General features: G+C 42.8%; 2 protein-coding genes across 3 annotated transcripts in view; both read left to right on the top strand.

Moving 5' to 3' along the window:
* The window catches only part of LOC132533722 (polycomb protein EED-like), a 385,841-nt gene that overhangs the window by 78,530 nt on the left and 289,259 nt on the right, over positions 1-18,052 (top strand).
* On the top strand, positions 12,999-17,879 carry LOC132533987 (coiled-coil domain-containing protein 81-like). Of its 2 annotated transcripts, none has more exons than XM_060177407.1 (6): positions 12,999-13,199; positions 13,745-13,849; positions 14,721-14,893; positions 16,034-16,112; positions 16,318-16,538; positions 17,731-17,879. In XM_060177407.1, exons 1-6 carry the CDS (start codon positions 13,074-13,076, stop codon positions 17,858-17,860), a joined length of 834 nt encoding a protein of 277 aa, XP_060033390.1. In that variant the 5' UTR covers positions 12,999-13,073; the 3' UTR covers positions 17,861-17,879. The 2 variants fall into 2 exon arrangements, with proteins under 2 accessions (XP_060033390.1, XP_060033391.1); XM_060177408.1 differs by having other exon boundaries at positions 17,739-17,879.

Consider the following 18,052-nt stretch of genomic DNA (forward strand, 5'->3'; position numbering starts at 1 on the left):
GGAGGATTTTCTTTGGTAGAGGGAACAAGGAGAACAAACACACTTGACTGAGGGTGGGTGGACAGTGTGTGAAAGGAGGTGAATGACAACACTATGGCTGCTGTCTGACTGGGCATGGAAGTATGTGATTTTTTTCCCACCAAGGTTATAGTTGGGGTGTCGTGTTGGTAATACAAAGTCAGCACTCTTGGCAGCCATATTTTCCTTTTAAGACAGCAGAATTTAGAGAGTAGGGAGAGAGAAAGATAGTCACCTGTAGTCCTGTTTCATTGTTTGTAAAACATCCGCACTGCTGGTGGAGAGCCAGGACTCAAACTCAGGTCCTTGCACAGGTCCTTGCACAAAAAACTATGTGCACTTAACTGGGTGCATGACACGCAGCCAAAGTGTCTGTTTAATGAGAGGGAAAAGTCATGTTATTTGGGGCACTGTCAGTCACATCACATAGGTTGGCATTGAAGATAATCCTAATGAGGGGGTAGAAGAGGAATGAACCCCCAAGATCTGTGCTGGGAAACACTGGCTCAGGTGGTAGTGTGGAGAATTAAGTGGAGGTCGGGAGTGCCTTTAAGAGTGATCTAAGTGACAGCTCAGGTGGTGGCACAGTGGATAAGATGTTGGACTCTCGTGTATTTGTTATACTTTTGCATAGAGAGTGCAAAAGCTCACAAGAACAAAATTTCATTTAAGGAGTTGGAGGCTGGGCTTGGACCTGGATAGCACACATGCAAAGTACTTCATTGTCCAAGGAAGCATTTTGCTAACTCAATTTGTTGGATTTTCAAGCTTGAGGTCTTGAGAATAATTCCATGGCATCCTATGTGCCAGAATGGTTCTCTGGTTCTGTCTCTTTCTCTCTACTTATTCTTTTCCTCATAGGGTTCCCCCTCCCCACCCCTCCTCGTGTTTTAAACTTTAATCAGGAAAATGAAAAGGCCACGCACTAGTGAAGCATGTGCGCCACTTAGGCAACAATGGATGACCTAACGTGGAACAATTGTTTCCTTTCAGAGTTATCTAAGAGAGAAAGGATGGCAACTTGGCATGAATTGGTAGAATGAAGTGTAGAACGTGGACAGACTCAAAGTCCAGTGGGACATGAAAATCTATTGGTTACGTTGATGGAGTACACGACAGGATAAAGCAGAGAGGAACTTTCCAAGCAGCTTTTGAGCTCGGGTCTATGCAAGTGAATCAGTGATGATGCTATTCGTCGAGAGCAAAAACCTGAATCGAAAACAAGATTTAATGGAAGCCCGATTCTAGTTTTGAGTGAGTTGTGTGTGGTTTTTCCCAGAGCACTGACCTTTGCAGGCTTATGGTTGTGCTGGGAATTGACCCTTGCACCTCAGAGCTTCAGGCTTGAGTCTTTTTGTATAACCATTGTGCTATTTATTTCTCCAATCGAAGCATATCGATTGTGGGATATTCAGGTAGGAAGTCAAAAGGTGATTGTGTGTATGTTGGTGGTAGGGGGTTGACAGGAGGGAACCTAGGCTTCTGAATTTGCCTTTGGCAGAGATCTGCATAGTGATGGTTGGCAAGGTCCTGGGCATGATGTAAGCAGAGGGCATGGAGGGAAAAAAGAGAATGTGGGGCTAGACCTCAACAAGCTCCAGCACTGATGTCAAAACTGAGCAAGTGAACCTGCTGAGGGAACTGAAAAGAAATGGCAGAGAGACATAGGGAATCCCAAGAGAGAATGATGCCACAAAGCCAGCCTTTGATGCCACAAGCCCTCATCTCCAGGGCACAGTGGATGCAGGCTCAGTGAGCTTGTTGGCAAGGTAACAGTGTCAGTGACTGCTGCAAAAGCCTCATTGGTTGAAGGGTAGAGAAGTATTTTTAAATATAAAAGTCATATTCCAATTCTCTGACACACTGACATATTGGGTCATCAGAAAAACTAGTTCGAAATCAAGTCTGTAAGGTTTCTAAATCTATACCAACTGAATTGCAGAGGCCTGAAACTATTCTAGAGGGGGGCAAGCGGTAGCTCACCGGCTTATGTGCACATAGTGCAAACTGCAAGGAGCTGCACAATCATACCATTTCAACCCCTTGGTTCCCCATGAGCAGGGGAGTCTATTCACAAGTGGTGAAGCAGGTCTGCAGGTGCCTACCTTTCTCCTCTCTGCAGTATTTTCTCCTCTCAGTTTCTCTCTGTCCTATCCAAGAAAAGAAAAAAAAAACGGTGTCCAGGGGCAATGGGTTCATAGTGTAGGTACTAAGCTCCAACAGCCCTGGAGGAAAAAAAAAGAAAAAGAAAAACTTCTGAGAGTGAATACTGTGCATGTGTTCTCTGTCTTCAATGAGAAGTAGGAAATATCAGGTCAAAGGAATTTAATGTTGTTCTTATTAGAACATCTACTAGATTCTTAAAAGCAAAACCACACAGTGGATTTGTATAGTATCCAGATGAAGAAACATGACTCTTACATTTCCAATTTAGCTCTCACAAGCCGTTCTACTCACATTTGGTTGCAAGAAATACTGTTTCTCTGGGTCCCAACTAGGTCATTTTCTTTTTGAATAGATGTGTTTCCTGAAATCTGAGCTGCCTGCCACAAATCTATGTGAAAGACAGTGATTTTGACGCACTAACTTGGAAAGGGCTCCCTTAGATCCAAATAGTGAGATTCTGTTTTATTCCTATGTATATTTGATCATGATGAAAATTTTAACTTGGTGGGTACAAGTTGGACTAGGTTGGAGGATCTCTTTTGTGCTTAGCTTCCAGGAGGAGAATTCTTTGGTGATGAAAATATGACAGGATAGAGGAAATAAATGATCAGATTCAGAGCTTGTTTGGAGGTTCTAGCAGGGGAGCACAGCTACTCTTATACCCTCAACCAAAGACCAGTCACTTCTACTTAGGGAAGGCCATCCTCCTCGACCGAGTGCAGGACATTGGGAGGATCACACATGGAGTGGTGAGGGAGGAAGGTGACACCCGCCTAGCCAGCCAGATCAGCCAAATCAACCTGACAATCAATGGGGTGACAGATGTCACAGCCAGATTGCCCTCACATGCCCTGATTAGTTTTAATACATTGATTAGCTATGATTTAGACCATGTTTTAGAGGATAGGGCAAAAATCTTAGTATTTGACTTACTTACCTTTAGTACTTGGCTTATCATAGCATATGTTTTGGGGTAGGTTTCCACCACCAAGTTTGTCTCCAATGTCCATAAGAGCAATTACTAGTTCTCCTTGAACAACCTGTGCTTCCTTCCTCGGACATCAGAAAGACTGTGTATAACCTCCACATACTGGAAGTGAAAGACTATGGTATCTCTGTCTCGGGTAGTGGTTTGGGGGTGGAGGAAATATTCCAATGAATTGAGTGAGAGTTTGCTTTATTCCAGAAAGACTTTCTTCGAGCACACATCATGATGTGCTATTTCTTACATATTTACAGAGCTTAGCAGGGGTAAAGTTAAACAATCAGGGAAACAGACTTTCAGGAAGGACCTTATTTTCTGTCTGTTCCTAGCTGAGAATGACTTGCTATTTGACAGAGTGTTTTCCATTTGAATTTGGATAGTGACAGGGGCACTTACATAAATAAAATTATGTTTTTGTTTTCTTTGAATTTCAGAAGTCTCTATGATATGGAGCTATGTTTGTGACTTTATTCTACGACAGCTGAGGCTGCAAAAGGTAGGACTTAGGAAGGTGACAAGGCAGTAGAGCACAGACCCTGCACACATGCCTGAGATCTTGAGTGTGAAGCCTGGCACTGACTGTGCTGGTGTGGTGCTCTGGTATCATGCTCTCTCACCTCTCTCTGTCTCTGTCTCTCTCTCTCTCCATATATATATATATATGCAACTATGGCATCCCTATAGCTTCTCTTAATATTATAGCCTTTGAGCTAGAAATGGACCTACTCTATGATCTTGCAATTCCTCTCCTGGGGATATATTCTAAGGAACCCAACATACCCATCTAAAATATCTGTGTACACATATGTTCTTGGCAGAACAATTTGTAATAGCCAAAACCTGGAAGCAACCCAGGTGTCCAACAATAGATTAGTGGCTGAGCAAGCTGTGGCATATATATATATATATATATATATATATATATATATATATATATATATAATACTACTTAGCTATAAAAATGGTGACTTCACCTTTTTCAGCTGATCTTGGATGGACCTTGAAAAATTCATGTTAAGTGAAGTAAGTCAGAAACAGAAGGATGAATGTGGGTTGATTGCACTCTCAGGAAGAAGTTAAAAATCAAGATTAGAAAGGAAAACACAAGTAGAACCTGAACTGGAATGGGTGCATTGCACAAAAGTAAAAGACTCTAGAGTGGGTGGATGGGGAGAATACAGATCCAAGAAGGATGACAGAGGACTTAATGGGGGTTGTATTATTATATGGAAAAATGGGAAATGTTATGCATGTACAAACTATTATATTTACTGTTGAATGTGAAACATTAATTCCCCAATAATTTTTTTAAAAAGAAAAAATATATCATAGCCTTCTAATTGGTTATATTTTATGCAAAAATCATGTGAAAACTTTGAGTCTAAACTTCTCTCAGGATTCTTCTTTATTATCCCTTCAGAGAAGTCAGCATCTTTTCTTCCCACCTTTTTGCTGCATTTCTAGGGGATCTACATACCTGCTTTTGGGACATTTACTTTTATGTGGCAAAAACTAGATGCTGGGAACAGGTTTAGCTCTATCCAGATACCGATCTTTATCATGTCAGAGAAGCTATTGCAGCTACACGGACTACGACAAACTAAAATCCACACACCTGGTAAGTCCCTTTACTGGCTAAGCCTTCCCATTAAAAGAGAGACAGTTACTTCTGAGTATCTGCCATCCGCTCACTGTCTTTCCCGCACACAACTGTCCTTTTCTCTTCCAGGGGATATCCCCGTTGTACCACTGAATTTTATCATGGTTGCCATAGCGGGGCATTATAGCAGGGACACAGTCGAAGGATGCATTAAAGAAACTCTGCAGCTCTTATCACGATCAATCTGCACACGAAAGAAAGTTGAATTTACTTTCCAAGGAATCGGTATCCTTACAATTGAAAATGACAAAGTAAAAATGAAATTTTTTCAGGACTTCTTGTCTGCAGTGAATACAAGTGGCAATCTGGAGAAAGATATTGCAAAGGTAATATTGACCTTCTAATTGTTTCTCTTTCTTACAGTTCTCTGTTGTCTACAGAGGTGTCATCCTTCAGTTGTTGGTCTGTCTTAGATGACAAGTGCCCCATGGGCAAAGAAATGCTTGATTCTAAGTGTCTTACTCAGATAAAATAGTCAGAAGGACAAAACAATCTGAAGGTCTGAGCCAAGGCCAGGGGAAAAATATGGTTTAAAAGTATCTTATTGGGAGTTGGGAAGTTGTGCAGCAGGCTGAGTACAGTTGACCCAAAGCACAAGAACTGGCATAAGGATCCTGGTTTCAGCCCCTGGCTCCCCACCTGTAGGAGAGTCGATTCACAAGCAGTGAAGCAGGTCTGCAGGTGTCTATGATTCTCTCCCCCTCTCCATCTTCCCCTCCTCTCTCCATTTTTCTCTGTCCTACCCAAAAACAAAGACTTCAATAACTACAATAACTACAACAATAAAACAACAGGGGCAATAAAAAAGAGAATAAATAAATATAAAAATAGATAAAAGTATCTCACACACATAATTTCTTTTTGATTATTTTTCTTGGGGAATTAATGTTTTACATTCAACAGTAAATACAATAGTTTGTACATGCATAACATTTCTCAGTTTTCCACATAACAATAAAATCCCCACCTGGTTCTCTGTCATCCTTTTTGGACCTGTACTCAACCACCACTGCACCACGGAATCTTTTACATTCTTCTTCTAGCGTTTGCCCTTCTTCCGTAGCCAGTCAACAGCGTCAGGTTGAGCCTGATGTCTGCTTGTTGCTGGCTTTGAAAGTGACTGGGATCCAATGTGGATTCAGTCGGCTAGGAAGGATCGTCAGTTTCCCCAATAAATGGGTACTCACGGGATGCACCATGAGAAGGTTGATCCAATGCAATATACCAACTCCAGTTCAATTTCTACTTGTGTTTTCTGATCTTGTTTTTAAGCTTCTGCCTGAGAGTGGGATCATCCATATTCATCCTTCTGTTTTTGACTTATTTCACTTAACATGGTTTCTTCAAGATCCATCCAATATGGGCTGAAAACGGTAAAATCACCATTTTTAAAACCTGAGTAGTACTCCATTGTGTTTATAGACCACAACTTGCTCAGCCACTCAACTGTTATTGGACACCTTTGTTGCTTCCAGGTTTTGGCTATTACAAATTGTGCTGCCAAGAACATAGGTATACACACATCTTTTTTGGATGGGCATGTTGGGTTCCTTAGGATATATCTCCAGGAGAGGAATTGCAGGATCATAGGGTAGGTCCATTTCTAGCCTTCTGGAAGTTCTCCAGACTGTTCTCCATAGAGGTTGCACCAAGGAACAGCAGCGCAGGGGGGTTCTTTTGACCCCACAACCTTGTAGCATTTGTTGCTGCTACCTTTTCTGATGTATGACATTTTCATAGGAGCGAAGTGGTATCTAACGGTTGTCTTTATTTGCATTTCTCTGACAGTCAAAAACTTGGAGCATTTTTTAATTTGTTTCTTGGTCTTTTGGATCTCTTCTGTGGTGAATATTCTGTCTATGTCTTCTCCCCATTTTTGGATGGCGTCATTTGTTTTCTTGTGGTTGAGGCTGGTAAGCTCTTTATATATTTTGGTTATTAGCCTCTTGTTTGATGCATGGCATGTGACGATCTTCTCCCATTCTGTGAGGGATCTCTTGGTTTGGGTATTGGTTTCTTTTGCTGTGCAGAAGCTTTTTAATTTGATGAAGTCCGATAGGTGTATATTTGCCTTAGTCTACTTTGTAACTGGATTCATTTCATTGAAGATGTCTTTAATATTTATATGGAAAAGAGTTCTGCCAATATTTTCCTCTGAGTATCTGATAGGTTCTGCTCTAACATCTAAGTCCCTGATCCATTTAGAATTTACTTTTGTGTTTTGTGATTCACATTCATTCCTCTGCATGTTTCAACCCATTTTTCCAACACCATTTGTTGAAGAGACTCTGCTTTCCCCTTTAATAGTCTGGGCACCTTTGTCAAAAATTAGATGTCCAATGTGTAGGGGCTTTCTTCTGGGTTCTTGGTTCTATTCCACTGGGTAGTGTGTCTATTCATGTTCCATTACCAAGCATGTTTGATTACAATGGCACCATAAAAGAATTTGAGATCAGGGAGTATGATCCCTCCAGTTCTGTTCTATCTTAAGATTATTGTTGACAATTCTAGGTCTTTTCTGGTTCCAGATAAACATTTGTAGAATTTGTTCTATTCTCCTACAAAATGTGTTTGAATTCTTGATGGGGATAGCATTAAATTTGTATATGGCCTTGGGTAGTATATTCACTTTAATAATGATAATTCTTCCAACCCATAAACATGGAATTATCTTTCCACTTCTTTGTGCCTTTTTTCAATTTCCTTGATTAGTGACTCATACTTTTTAGTATACAAGCCTTTCACTTCTTTGGTTAGGTTTATTCCTAGACATTTTATTGTTTGTTGTTGTTGTAGTAAAAAGAACTGATTTCTCAATTTTTCTTCTTCTAACGTAGTGTTTGCATAGAAGAATGCCACTGAATTTGAATGTTAATTTTGCAGCCTGACACCTTACTGTATTGCTTGATGATTTCCTAAAGTTTCTTGCTGGATTTCCTAGGCTTATCTATGTATACTATCATGTCATCTGCAAATAGGGAGAGTTTGATGTCTTCTCTTCCAATCTGTATGCCTTTAATTCCTTGCTCCTGCTTGAATGCTAGGGCAAAAACTTCCAACACTATGTTGAATAGTAATGGTGATAGTAGGCAGCCCTGTCTAATACCTGATATGTGTGGAAATGCTTACAGTTTTTCACCATTGACTATGATTTTGGCTGTGGGATTCTGAGGGATCAGAGCTCCAGGACACATTGGTGGGGTTATCTGTCCAGGGAAGTCTGGTGGCATCATGCTAGCATCTGCATCCTGGTGGCTGAAAAGAGAGTTAACATATAAAGACAAACATGTTGTTGACTGATTATGAACCTAAAGGCTTGAGTGGTACAGATGAAGAGTTGGGGTTGGTCTCCATTCTGTGGATATCTAATGGGCATATTTTAGTTATATTCATTTTTCTAGCTTTATTTTTTTATTTATGAAAGGAGACATTAACAGAACTGTAGGATAATAGAGGTACAACTGCGCACAATTCCCACCACCCGATCTCCATAACCCATCTCCTCCCCTGATAGCTTTCCTATTCTCTATCCCTCTGGGAGTATGGACCCAGGGTCATTGTGGGTTGCAGAAGGTGGAAGGTCTGGCTTCTGTAATTGCTTCCCTGCTGACCATGGGTGCTGACTGGTCGATCCATACTCCCAGTCTGCCTCTCTCTTTCCCTAGTAGGGTTGGTCTCTGGGGAAGTGGGATTCAGGTCACATTGGTGGAGACTTCAGTCCAGGGAAGTCTGGTCGGCATCATTCTGGCATCTGGAACCTGGTAACTAAAAAGAGAGTTAACATACAAAGCCGAACAAATTGTTGAACAATCATGGACTTAAAGGCTGGAATAGTGCAGATGAGGTGTTGGGGGGGTACTCACTGCAGACTCTTGTGTACTTCTGCTTTCAGGTGTATATTTTTCCCTGGTTTATGGACACATGTGAACATGTGCTTTATCTCAGGGGATCTGGTCTATATCTAGGATTGGGGACTTTATTGGGGAGTGGACCACCTGGAATGGAATTAGAGAATACTATGAAAGGAAAGGTCTTACCTGAGTGATGAAGCTGAAGGGTTGTTGTCCCACACCTGAAGTCTCTGGACACAGTCTGAAGTGAAGCATGCTGGGGTGGCCTGATAGTGACAAAGAGTCATTGTTAAAGTATGCTAGTCTCTTGCCCTTATTGAGCTTTTGCAGTCCTTGCTTTGATAAGGATATCTTGGCAGTAAGTATAATAGGAAATAGGGAACGAACTTCCCTATTCTTTATCCCTCTGAGAGTATGGACTCAGGATCATTATGAGGTACAGAAAGTGGAAGGTCTGGCTTCTGTAATTGCTTCCCCACTGAACATTGGCATTGGCTGGTCAATCCATATTCCCAGCCTGTCTCTCTCTTTCCCTAGTGGGGCAGAGATGTGAGATAGGTGTGGCTCCAGGTAGAGTCGTCTGTCCAGGGAAGTCGGTTGGCATCATGGTATCATCTGGAACCTGGTGGCTGAAAAAGAGTTAATATAGAAAGCTGAACATATTCTTGACTAATCATGAACCTAAAGGCAAGGATATTGCAGATGAAGATTTGGGGTCTCTATTTTGGAAAAAGCAGGTCTATTTTAGGTTTATCCAAGGGGTTCATTTTTGCCTGAACCTAACAGGTAATATGCAGGTGGACACAGGTTATTGTCTGGGGAAATGGTGTAATAGTTGGAAAAGGGACTAGAAAGCTGGATCTGGGAGAAGAGTAGGGAGATCGTTATTAAATGGACGGTAAGCTTGAGGCTTTAGTCACTGAGCACCCAACAAGCCAGCCTTCCAGTAGCATTGCTTCCAGGGAGCCTTTGAGTCATCTATGTCCTGGAATGTAGACCAGGTATAAATCTCCTCTCTCCCTATTTTCCAGAAAACTCAAAATGTCAATTCAACTATAGCAAACATCAAAACTTCGAAGAGAAATCCAAACTGTGTTCTTTCCTTCCCCAGGTGAGTGCCTTGCCCCATAGGTTCCATGGACCTATCAACTCTGGCCTCCCAAACTCTCTGCCAACCACATACCACTCTGACAGCCCTGTACTGAATCTGGTGACAGAACTAGAAAAGACACATTCAAACTGAAACCAAAACCCAGAGGCATCCCCTCCTTCCCCCCCCCGCCCCCCGGAGTACTTTTGAGACCTCAGTTTAGAAGAGGCAGGTCACAGTCAGACTCAGGCTAAAAAAGAAAAGAGTCTTCAGTCTGTGACTTCTGCATAACAAAGTCCAGGCACTCACTCATGGAAGAGAAGTAGGTTTATTTCAGTATTATCATGCTGGCTGGGGTGCTGCTCAGAACTGAGAATTCTCCTAGTATCTTATTCAGATCCAGTGAGCAGGCAAACATTTTGGTCCATTCCTAGAATTGAATTTGAATTAAAAGGAAATAATGAAACACTGGAAAAAATTGAACAACCTAAACTGAGGAAATCCGTGTTAAGAATGAAGTCAGACAAAGATGATGTGCAAGGTAAGCCAAAGATTTTAGCTGTCTTCTCTTTTCTGCTAAGCAGCAGGGCATTGTTGCTGAGCAACTCCTGTGCCGAAAATCAGTACCATTAGAGTTATAAGAAATGTGTTCTTCTAAGAAACTGGTCTTCTAGAATTTTCTTTTTTTTTTAAATTTTATAATTATTTATTTTCCCTTTTGTTGCCTGTTTTTTATTGTTGTTGTAGTTGTTATTGTCATTGATGTCCTTCTTGGATAGGACAGAGAAATGGAGAAAGGAGGGGAAGACAGAGAGGGGGAGAGAAAGGCAGACACCTGCAAACCTACTTCACTGCTTGTGAAGGGACTCCTCTGCAAGTGGGGAGCCAGGGGCTTGAACCAGGATACTTATACCCGTCCTTGTGTTTTGTGCAATCTGCATTTAACCGGCTGCGCTATTGCCCGACTCCCAAGAAATATGCTCTTCTAAGAAACAGCTCTTCTAGGGAGTCAGGCGGTAGCACAGCGGGTTAAGCACAGGTGGCTAAGCACAAGGACTAGTGTAAGGATCCCGGTTCGAGCCCCCGGCTCCCCACCTGCAGGGGAATTGCTTCACAAACGGTGAAACTGGACTGCAGGTGTCTATCTTTCTCTCCCCTTCTTGGTCTTCCCCTCCTCTCTCCATTTCTTTCTGTCCTGTCCAACAACAATGGGATCAACAACAACTACAACAATAAAAACAAAAAAAGAAGAGCTCTTCTAGAATTTTCTATCACACCTTAACTAAAATCCATGAGATTCTCAACTAAGACTCTTTGCTGTCTCTATACTACTTAAAAGACTCAAGTTCATATGGCTACCGGGGGAGTGGAGTGGCCTAGGTAGGTAACAGAAATACATCAAGTGAGCTGCATGTAACATGTTCCATATATATATTCTGAGTATGAGTTTTACAACTGTCTTATATGGCTTAATAGAAAATAGTAGGATTCTCATGTCTGTAGCTGATGTGACTTTGGTTGAAACATATGTAGAAATAACAAAGGTTTTATTTATTTTTTCTAAGTTACTAGAGATAGCTAGAAGTTGCCAGACAATGTTTTGAGGACTGTTCCTTTCATAAAGAGATACTATTTGTTATCTTAAGTTGTTATTTATGCAATCTTTTCCTTTCATTTTCTTCCTTTCTCTCTCTCTCTGTATCTGTCTCTGTGTCTCTCTGCCAGGGATTGAACCTGTGATTTCAGAGCATCAGACACAAAAAAGTCTTTGGCATAACCACTATGCGATCTCCCTGGCCCATTATGCATTATATTAAGCACTTAGCACAGTTGGTGTAGAGTAAGAATGTGTTATATGTTCCTATTGTAATTTTCTCTCTTCATTGTATCTATGACCATTAAAGCCTCAAAGGAAACGACTGAAAGGAAACTTAACTCTATCTCTTATTCCGCAGACAACTTTCTACCTAGACCTCCAGGTCAAAAACCCATTCCAGCAACTGGAAATATTGTTCCCATAATATTGCCTATCTCAGTGGAGCCTAATAAGACTGTCTTTACAAAAACAGGGACCAAAAGGTAACATGCTGGTCTTTTGTGGAGTGTGGGGATTACACTGTACTAAGTGTAGTTTGAGTCTTATCTTGATTCAGGGATATTAGATGTTTCCATCCATGCCTTCACATGGTGTCCCTGCATTTGTGCTCCATGGTGAGGACTGCAGGGATGTCCAGGGCTCACAGTCTATCAGAGGGAAGCTAGGTGTGCATGGTCGTCAGCAGTGCCAAACACACTGGAGACCTCACTTACCTTGTTTAACTTTGCTTTAGAATGTTAATTCCACAGGCAGAAGGTGTGTGTGTGTGTGTGTGTGTGTGTGTGTGTGTGTGTGCGTGTTCACTGTACCTCCCATGCCTGAGAAAGTGCAGTCAGTAATGCTCAAAAGTCAAGTGTAAACAAGCATGCTGAGATTGAAATCCAGGGTTATCAGACACATAGGTCACTAACCTATACAATGCAGAGCTCAGAAGAGAACCACTCAGCTGTCTTCCATTGGCTATATTTGCCTCTAATTTCACTCTAGATGTGAAAATGTGTTGTTGTTTTTTAATTATTTATTTATTTATTCCTTTTTTCTGACATTGTTGTTTTATTGTTGTAGTTATTGTTGTCTTTATTGTTGGATAGGTCATAGAGAGATGGAGAGAGAAGGGGAAGACAGAGAGAGGGGAGAGAAAGATAGATACTTGCAGTTCTGCTTCACTTCTTGTGAAGCGACTACCCTGCAAGTGGGGAGCCAGGAACTCAAACTGGGATTCTTAGGCCGCTCCTTTTGTTTGCGCCATGTGCACTTAACCCGCTGTGCTACTGCCCGACTCCCTGTTGTTGTTTTCTTATAGTGTGCCACATCCACCCAGTCCATCAAAGAACACCAAAACAGAACCTAAGACCTCTGAGACTACAACTTGTAGGGATCATGAGAAAGCAGGACAGGTACCAGTCTCCTCAGACAAGCAAATGATGGGGGTGGGTGCCACTGAACACAAACAGGGCTGGGAGAACAAGGGTTCTGAGTGAACATAGACCCTGCACATCAAGTGGGATTGTGGCCACTCCTGCAACCCGAGGACTCAGCCTATCAAACCCATCATGCCAATCGCTGTTAAATGTCCTTTTATCAAACACACTCCTGAGACTGGAGAAATCCAGTCATGGGGGAGGCACAGGAAGAAGTGTGAAGATAAGAAAGCAAAAGATAGGAACAGACCCTTGGTGTCATTGTAGGAACTTTGTTACGTGTGTATGCAGCGCACTAAGGCCAACAGTACACTGTATTCTAAAGTCGAGAACAAAGAAGAAGAACAGGACGAGCAATTTCTACATCAATACCAGATAATGAACAACAAGGACACTGCATTCAAAGACCAGGTAGTGTTATGCATTGATTGAGAGGTGGTGCAGTGGGGGCAGCAGACAAGACAAGGCCACTGCAGATGTCCTGCGCATGTCTCCCTGGCAGTGTGCCAAATCAGGCATTTCATGTGAGAATAAAGTTTGGGTCATGTCCAGGTTTCCAGGAACAGACTAAAGTCTTGTTTGGTGCACTATGTTTAGGAGCTGAAGCTAATTTTTGATCTCTTCACAGCTTATATAAATGCCCTGGGGAGGGGTTTGGAGGATTAATGCCTTTACTCTTCTCTGCTGCATGAGTGCAGGGAAGAACATAGATAGCCACCATTTTCAGCTGCCATTCTGCTTGGCTTGCTTGACCCATCAGGCCTTGGGTTTGAAAAAGAAAGGTCTTGACTGGGAAACATTTTGTCAGGGAGCAAAACAAACATAGAAAAGCCCAATCAGTTTGGACTCATTTGAAACACAGTCTTTGTAGAGAGAAAGGTTAGTAGCCACAGAAACAGAATGACATTTTCAGTGTCTGTTGGTTTTATTTATTTATTTTCTTTTTCCTTGCAAAGTTGAGACTAAAATCAGAAAAAGAAGAATGCATGAAGAATGCTGCATATAACCTTGGTGTCGCAGATGCTATAAAATCACAGAGGAATCAGAAATGCCACTTTTCTGTAAGAATTGTTTCTGCCTCTCACTTGCATATAACCCTGTCTGGGAATGTTTGAACCCACCCTCTGGAGGGCAGATTAAAGGTATTCCAGTGGGCTTTACAAGAGTGACACTTACTTTCTGAGTGGGAGCTCATAGAATCCATAGAATCTTGGGCCCCTCCCCACACCCCCAGAACTGAGGTCTCCACAGGTGTAAGACCCTCAGGTGAGCTTTAGGTGCAGAAGTTTCGAGAAACCTCATTACAGATGGTAGTGAATATGCTTCACCACCATTTTCATGTTTTTAGTCACTTTGGCTTCTTTTTTTATCTACCTAAATCATCCTTTTTTCACACCATTATCTAGTTAACCTGAGAACTCTTGGACATGATAGATAGTCCACTGTATTGCCTTTGTTCACCATGCAGGGCTTTGGGCCTAGGGTAGAGCTTAGTAGAAGAACCTATGATTGCACACCTTTGGCCCTGGGGTTAGATTGTTCACATACACACACACACACACACACACACACACACACACACACACACACACACATATTCACATCACACACATATACATACATACATACACATACCATGGGGAAGAAAAAAAAGACCTGTGACCTCTGGTCAGTTCTGCTCAGAGTCACCTTGGAGCAGGTGAGTTCAACATGTAGCTGCTTCATCAGCACTTTGAAAAATGACTTTTCTTTCTTTTAGATAGATGTAGAAAGCAACCACAGCACTGAGGCTCCTTCAGTGTGGTAGCGCAGGGCTGAAACCCAGGTCTTACCAACGACAAAGCAGTCACTGTATAAGCCAGCTATTTTCCTAGACCATCAGTTGCTTTCTTGCTCAGCTCAAAGAAATGAACTGCTCCTCTTTCATCCTAGAATCCATACATCTTTGAGAACCGACCAGAAAGTGCTGCTATTGTCACTGAAAAGAAAAATGAGTATACTAAGAACCTTCTTAAACAAATAGATGCCAATAGTAAACTGGCCAAGAAAAAAAAAGAAAGCCAGGAAGTCTTGGAGCAGCTAGAACGGCTGCAACTCAAACAAGAGTGAGTTTTGGTGGACTTGCAGGGAGACTCCGGTGGGGAAGGGTTGGGCAGCACAGCTAGTGCTTCAGCACATCTCAGGCAGCCAACCAGGATCCCCATGCAGCCCGTCATCGCCACCATGCTTAGTGTCAGGACAGCCTTAGTGGCCAGGCACAGTTGTCAGTCAGCACCATGGCCTTTGGCTTTGTGGTCAGTGGTGTTAGTAGAGGAAGAAGGGGCCAGTCTGAGGCAGGGACCCTTCCCAGTGTAGGTTTATCATCAGTCTCTTGGGGGCCCTGGAGCCAAGGTCAGGAGTGTGGGGGCCCAGACTGGAAGCAGGGTTCAGGCCATCATGGAAAGCATTCAACATACTCATACCTGCCATTCTCCTGTAGCTCAGACAGGGATGAACATTTCTCTCATTTCCCACTTCTGAGGAAAGAGAGTGTTTTGTTGCACATGGCTTGAGGCTGAACATTTGAGTCAGGGAGGAGGTTAGGAGAGAAGTGAAGGAAACTGCTGTGGGAAATACTCCCCCAAATGGAGGTAATTCCTGCCTCCATAAAGCTAAACTCTCTCTCTCTCTCTCTCTCTCTCTCTCTCTCTCTCTCTCTCTCTCCCCCTTCCTCCCTCCTTCCCTCCATTCCTTCCTTATTTGCCACTATGGTTATTTGGGGCCTGGTGCCCTGACACTTCACTATTTTTGACAGTCCTTTCTCCCATCCAAGTACTAACCAGGTCTGACCCTGCTTAGATTCTGAGATCAGATGACATCGGGTGTGTTCAGGGTGGTATGGCCATAAACCTGACAGTCCTTTCTTTGATAGACTGAGAGAGAGAGAGAGAGAGAGAGAGAGAGAGAGAGAGAGAACAGGAGAGACACCTGCAGCACTGTTTCACTGTTTGTGAAGCATCTTCTTTCCAGGTGAGGACCTTGAGCTCTCAGGTCTTTACACATGGCAGCATGTGTGCTCTCCCAGATAAGACACCACCAGGCTCCAAGGCCCGTCTCAATCAGGTGTAATGGAGGCTTCCAGAAGGAAGTGCCAGCTGTTAATTCCTTGGAACTTATTCCCACTGTAACTTGTTGGGTGTGTTTTGATGATGTTGGTCTCCATTAGAATAAACTGTGGTCTCACCTCCTCCTCTTCCAATTATCAGGATTGATGAACAAAAAGCTGAACTGAAGAAACATCAATTTGAGCAGAGAGAAATGTATAAGAAAGCACTGGAATACCAGGTAAGTGGACGGGTTGCTATTTTGAGAACTGTACACTGCTTCCTAGCACTCTGAACATAGGTGTGTGGAGGGTAGAATACTGGGCCCCCACCCACCTAGCAGGTTTCCTCATGTGAGTTTGGGTGCCCTGGCTCCTTCCTATAAACAGTGGGTCTGTCAGTGTACCCCAATGCTGCAGACTTCACACTGGCTCTCTCTGTTCCAGCTGAAACACAGGCCTTCCAGACTGCCCATCTATGAGCCCATGGGCACCTTCACCAACTTTGGGCAGAATGAGAAGACCCTGGAGGCCGAGAAGCGGCAGAGAAATATTGAATACATGAAGCAGCAGGTGGAAGCCGCTGCAGGCCACAAAAGACAGCTTATCCTCAGCCACATAAAAAATCTGCAGCAAGAAAAAGAAATGCTCCAGAAAAACCAAGAAAAGTAAGGGGCCTGGCCCTTCCTTCCCCACCATAATCCTCTCCTCCTTTCTCTCCCTCTCCTCCCCCACCCCTTGACACCGACCTTAGTAGAAACATGTGTGGACAGGTGGAGAGTCATGAATGACCCTAGCTCGCCCCAGCCTGCTTCTCATCTCTACTCCCCTGTCAACTTCTGAGGCTGTTGCATGTCACAAGCCACCTTATGGGATGAGTATATATCCAGGGATTAATGTTTTACATTCAACAGTAAATACAATAGTTTGTACATGCATAACATTTCTCAGTTTTCCACATAACAATACAAACTGCACTAGATGCTCTGTAATCATTTTTGGACATGGACTCTCCCCCCACTGCACCACAGAGTCTTTTACTTTGGTGCAATACAGCAACTGCAGTTCTGGTTCTACTTGTGTTTTCTCTTCTGATCTTGTTTTTCAACTTCTGCCTAGGAGTGAGATCATCCCATACTCATCCTGTTTCTGACTTATTTCATTTAACCTAATTTCTTCACACTCCATCCAAGATGGGCTGAAAATGGTGAAGTCACCATTTTTATCACTGAGTAGTATTCCATAGTGTATATAGACCACAACTTGCTCAGCCACTCATCTGTTGGACACCTGGGTTGCTGGTAGCTATTACAAATTGTGCTGCTATGAACATATGTGTATACAGATCTTTTTGGATGTGTATGTTGGGTTCCTTAGGATATATCCCAGGGAGAGGAATTGCAGGATCATAGGGTAGATCCAAGAGATGTGTTTTTAGATGAGTTAAAGGAAACAAACAGCTTTTGAGTGGGGATTCATTGACAGAAACAAGGTTTTGGCTGAAAGCAAGCGGTTCTGGACCCCTTAACTAGGGTTCACTCTATCTGCTCATGTTATTGACTCTTTTTCTTTTTTTTTTTTTGTTGAAAAAAATTTATTTATTTTGAGTTGAGATTGGTAGAAAAGTAGAGAGAAACCTGTTGCACTTTCCTCCTGAAGTTGGGGACCTGAGGCTTGAACGTGGGTCCTTGCACACTACAATGTGTGCCTTCAGCTAGGTGCCCCACCATCTGGACTCCACCTTTACCTCTTATTCCAAAGAGTGAGAGCAAAACCAGATTTCCCACTGAATCCAAAGGAGAGAGGACTAGGCGGGAGATGGTGGCAGTGGATGGAGTCAGACTCTTGCCTTCCCTCCAGGCATTTAGCAGAAAGATGTGCAGAAGAGGATCGAAGGAACACCATCAATCAACACCTGAGAAAAGAATGGGATAAAGATGTTGTGCTGAAGCATCAGCGAGATGAAGATGCCAAGGCCTTTGACAAGTAATTGCCTTCTGGGGTTGCAAGTTGCCTTCTCTCCCCATTTCCTCCCCTCTGATCTGTGGGTCTATAGAGCTTCATGCAAATGAGTGGGGATTGCCAAGGGAACTCCATGGAGGACAGAAGTCTGGGTTTAGTGTGGGGACAGCTGTGCTGCCTGCTAAATGTCTACCAACTGTGTTTTCCTCTGCCTCTACTC

Source organism: Erinaceus europaeus, chromosome 17 (genome assembly GCF_950295315.1).
Source record: "Erinaceus europaeus chromosome 17, mEriEur2.1, whole genome shotgun sequence".
NCBI lineage: Eukaryota > Metazoa > Chordata > Mammalia > Eulipotyphla > Erinaceidae > Erinaceus > Erinaceus europaeus.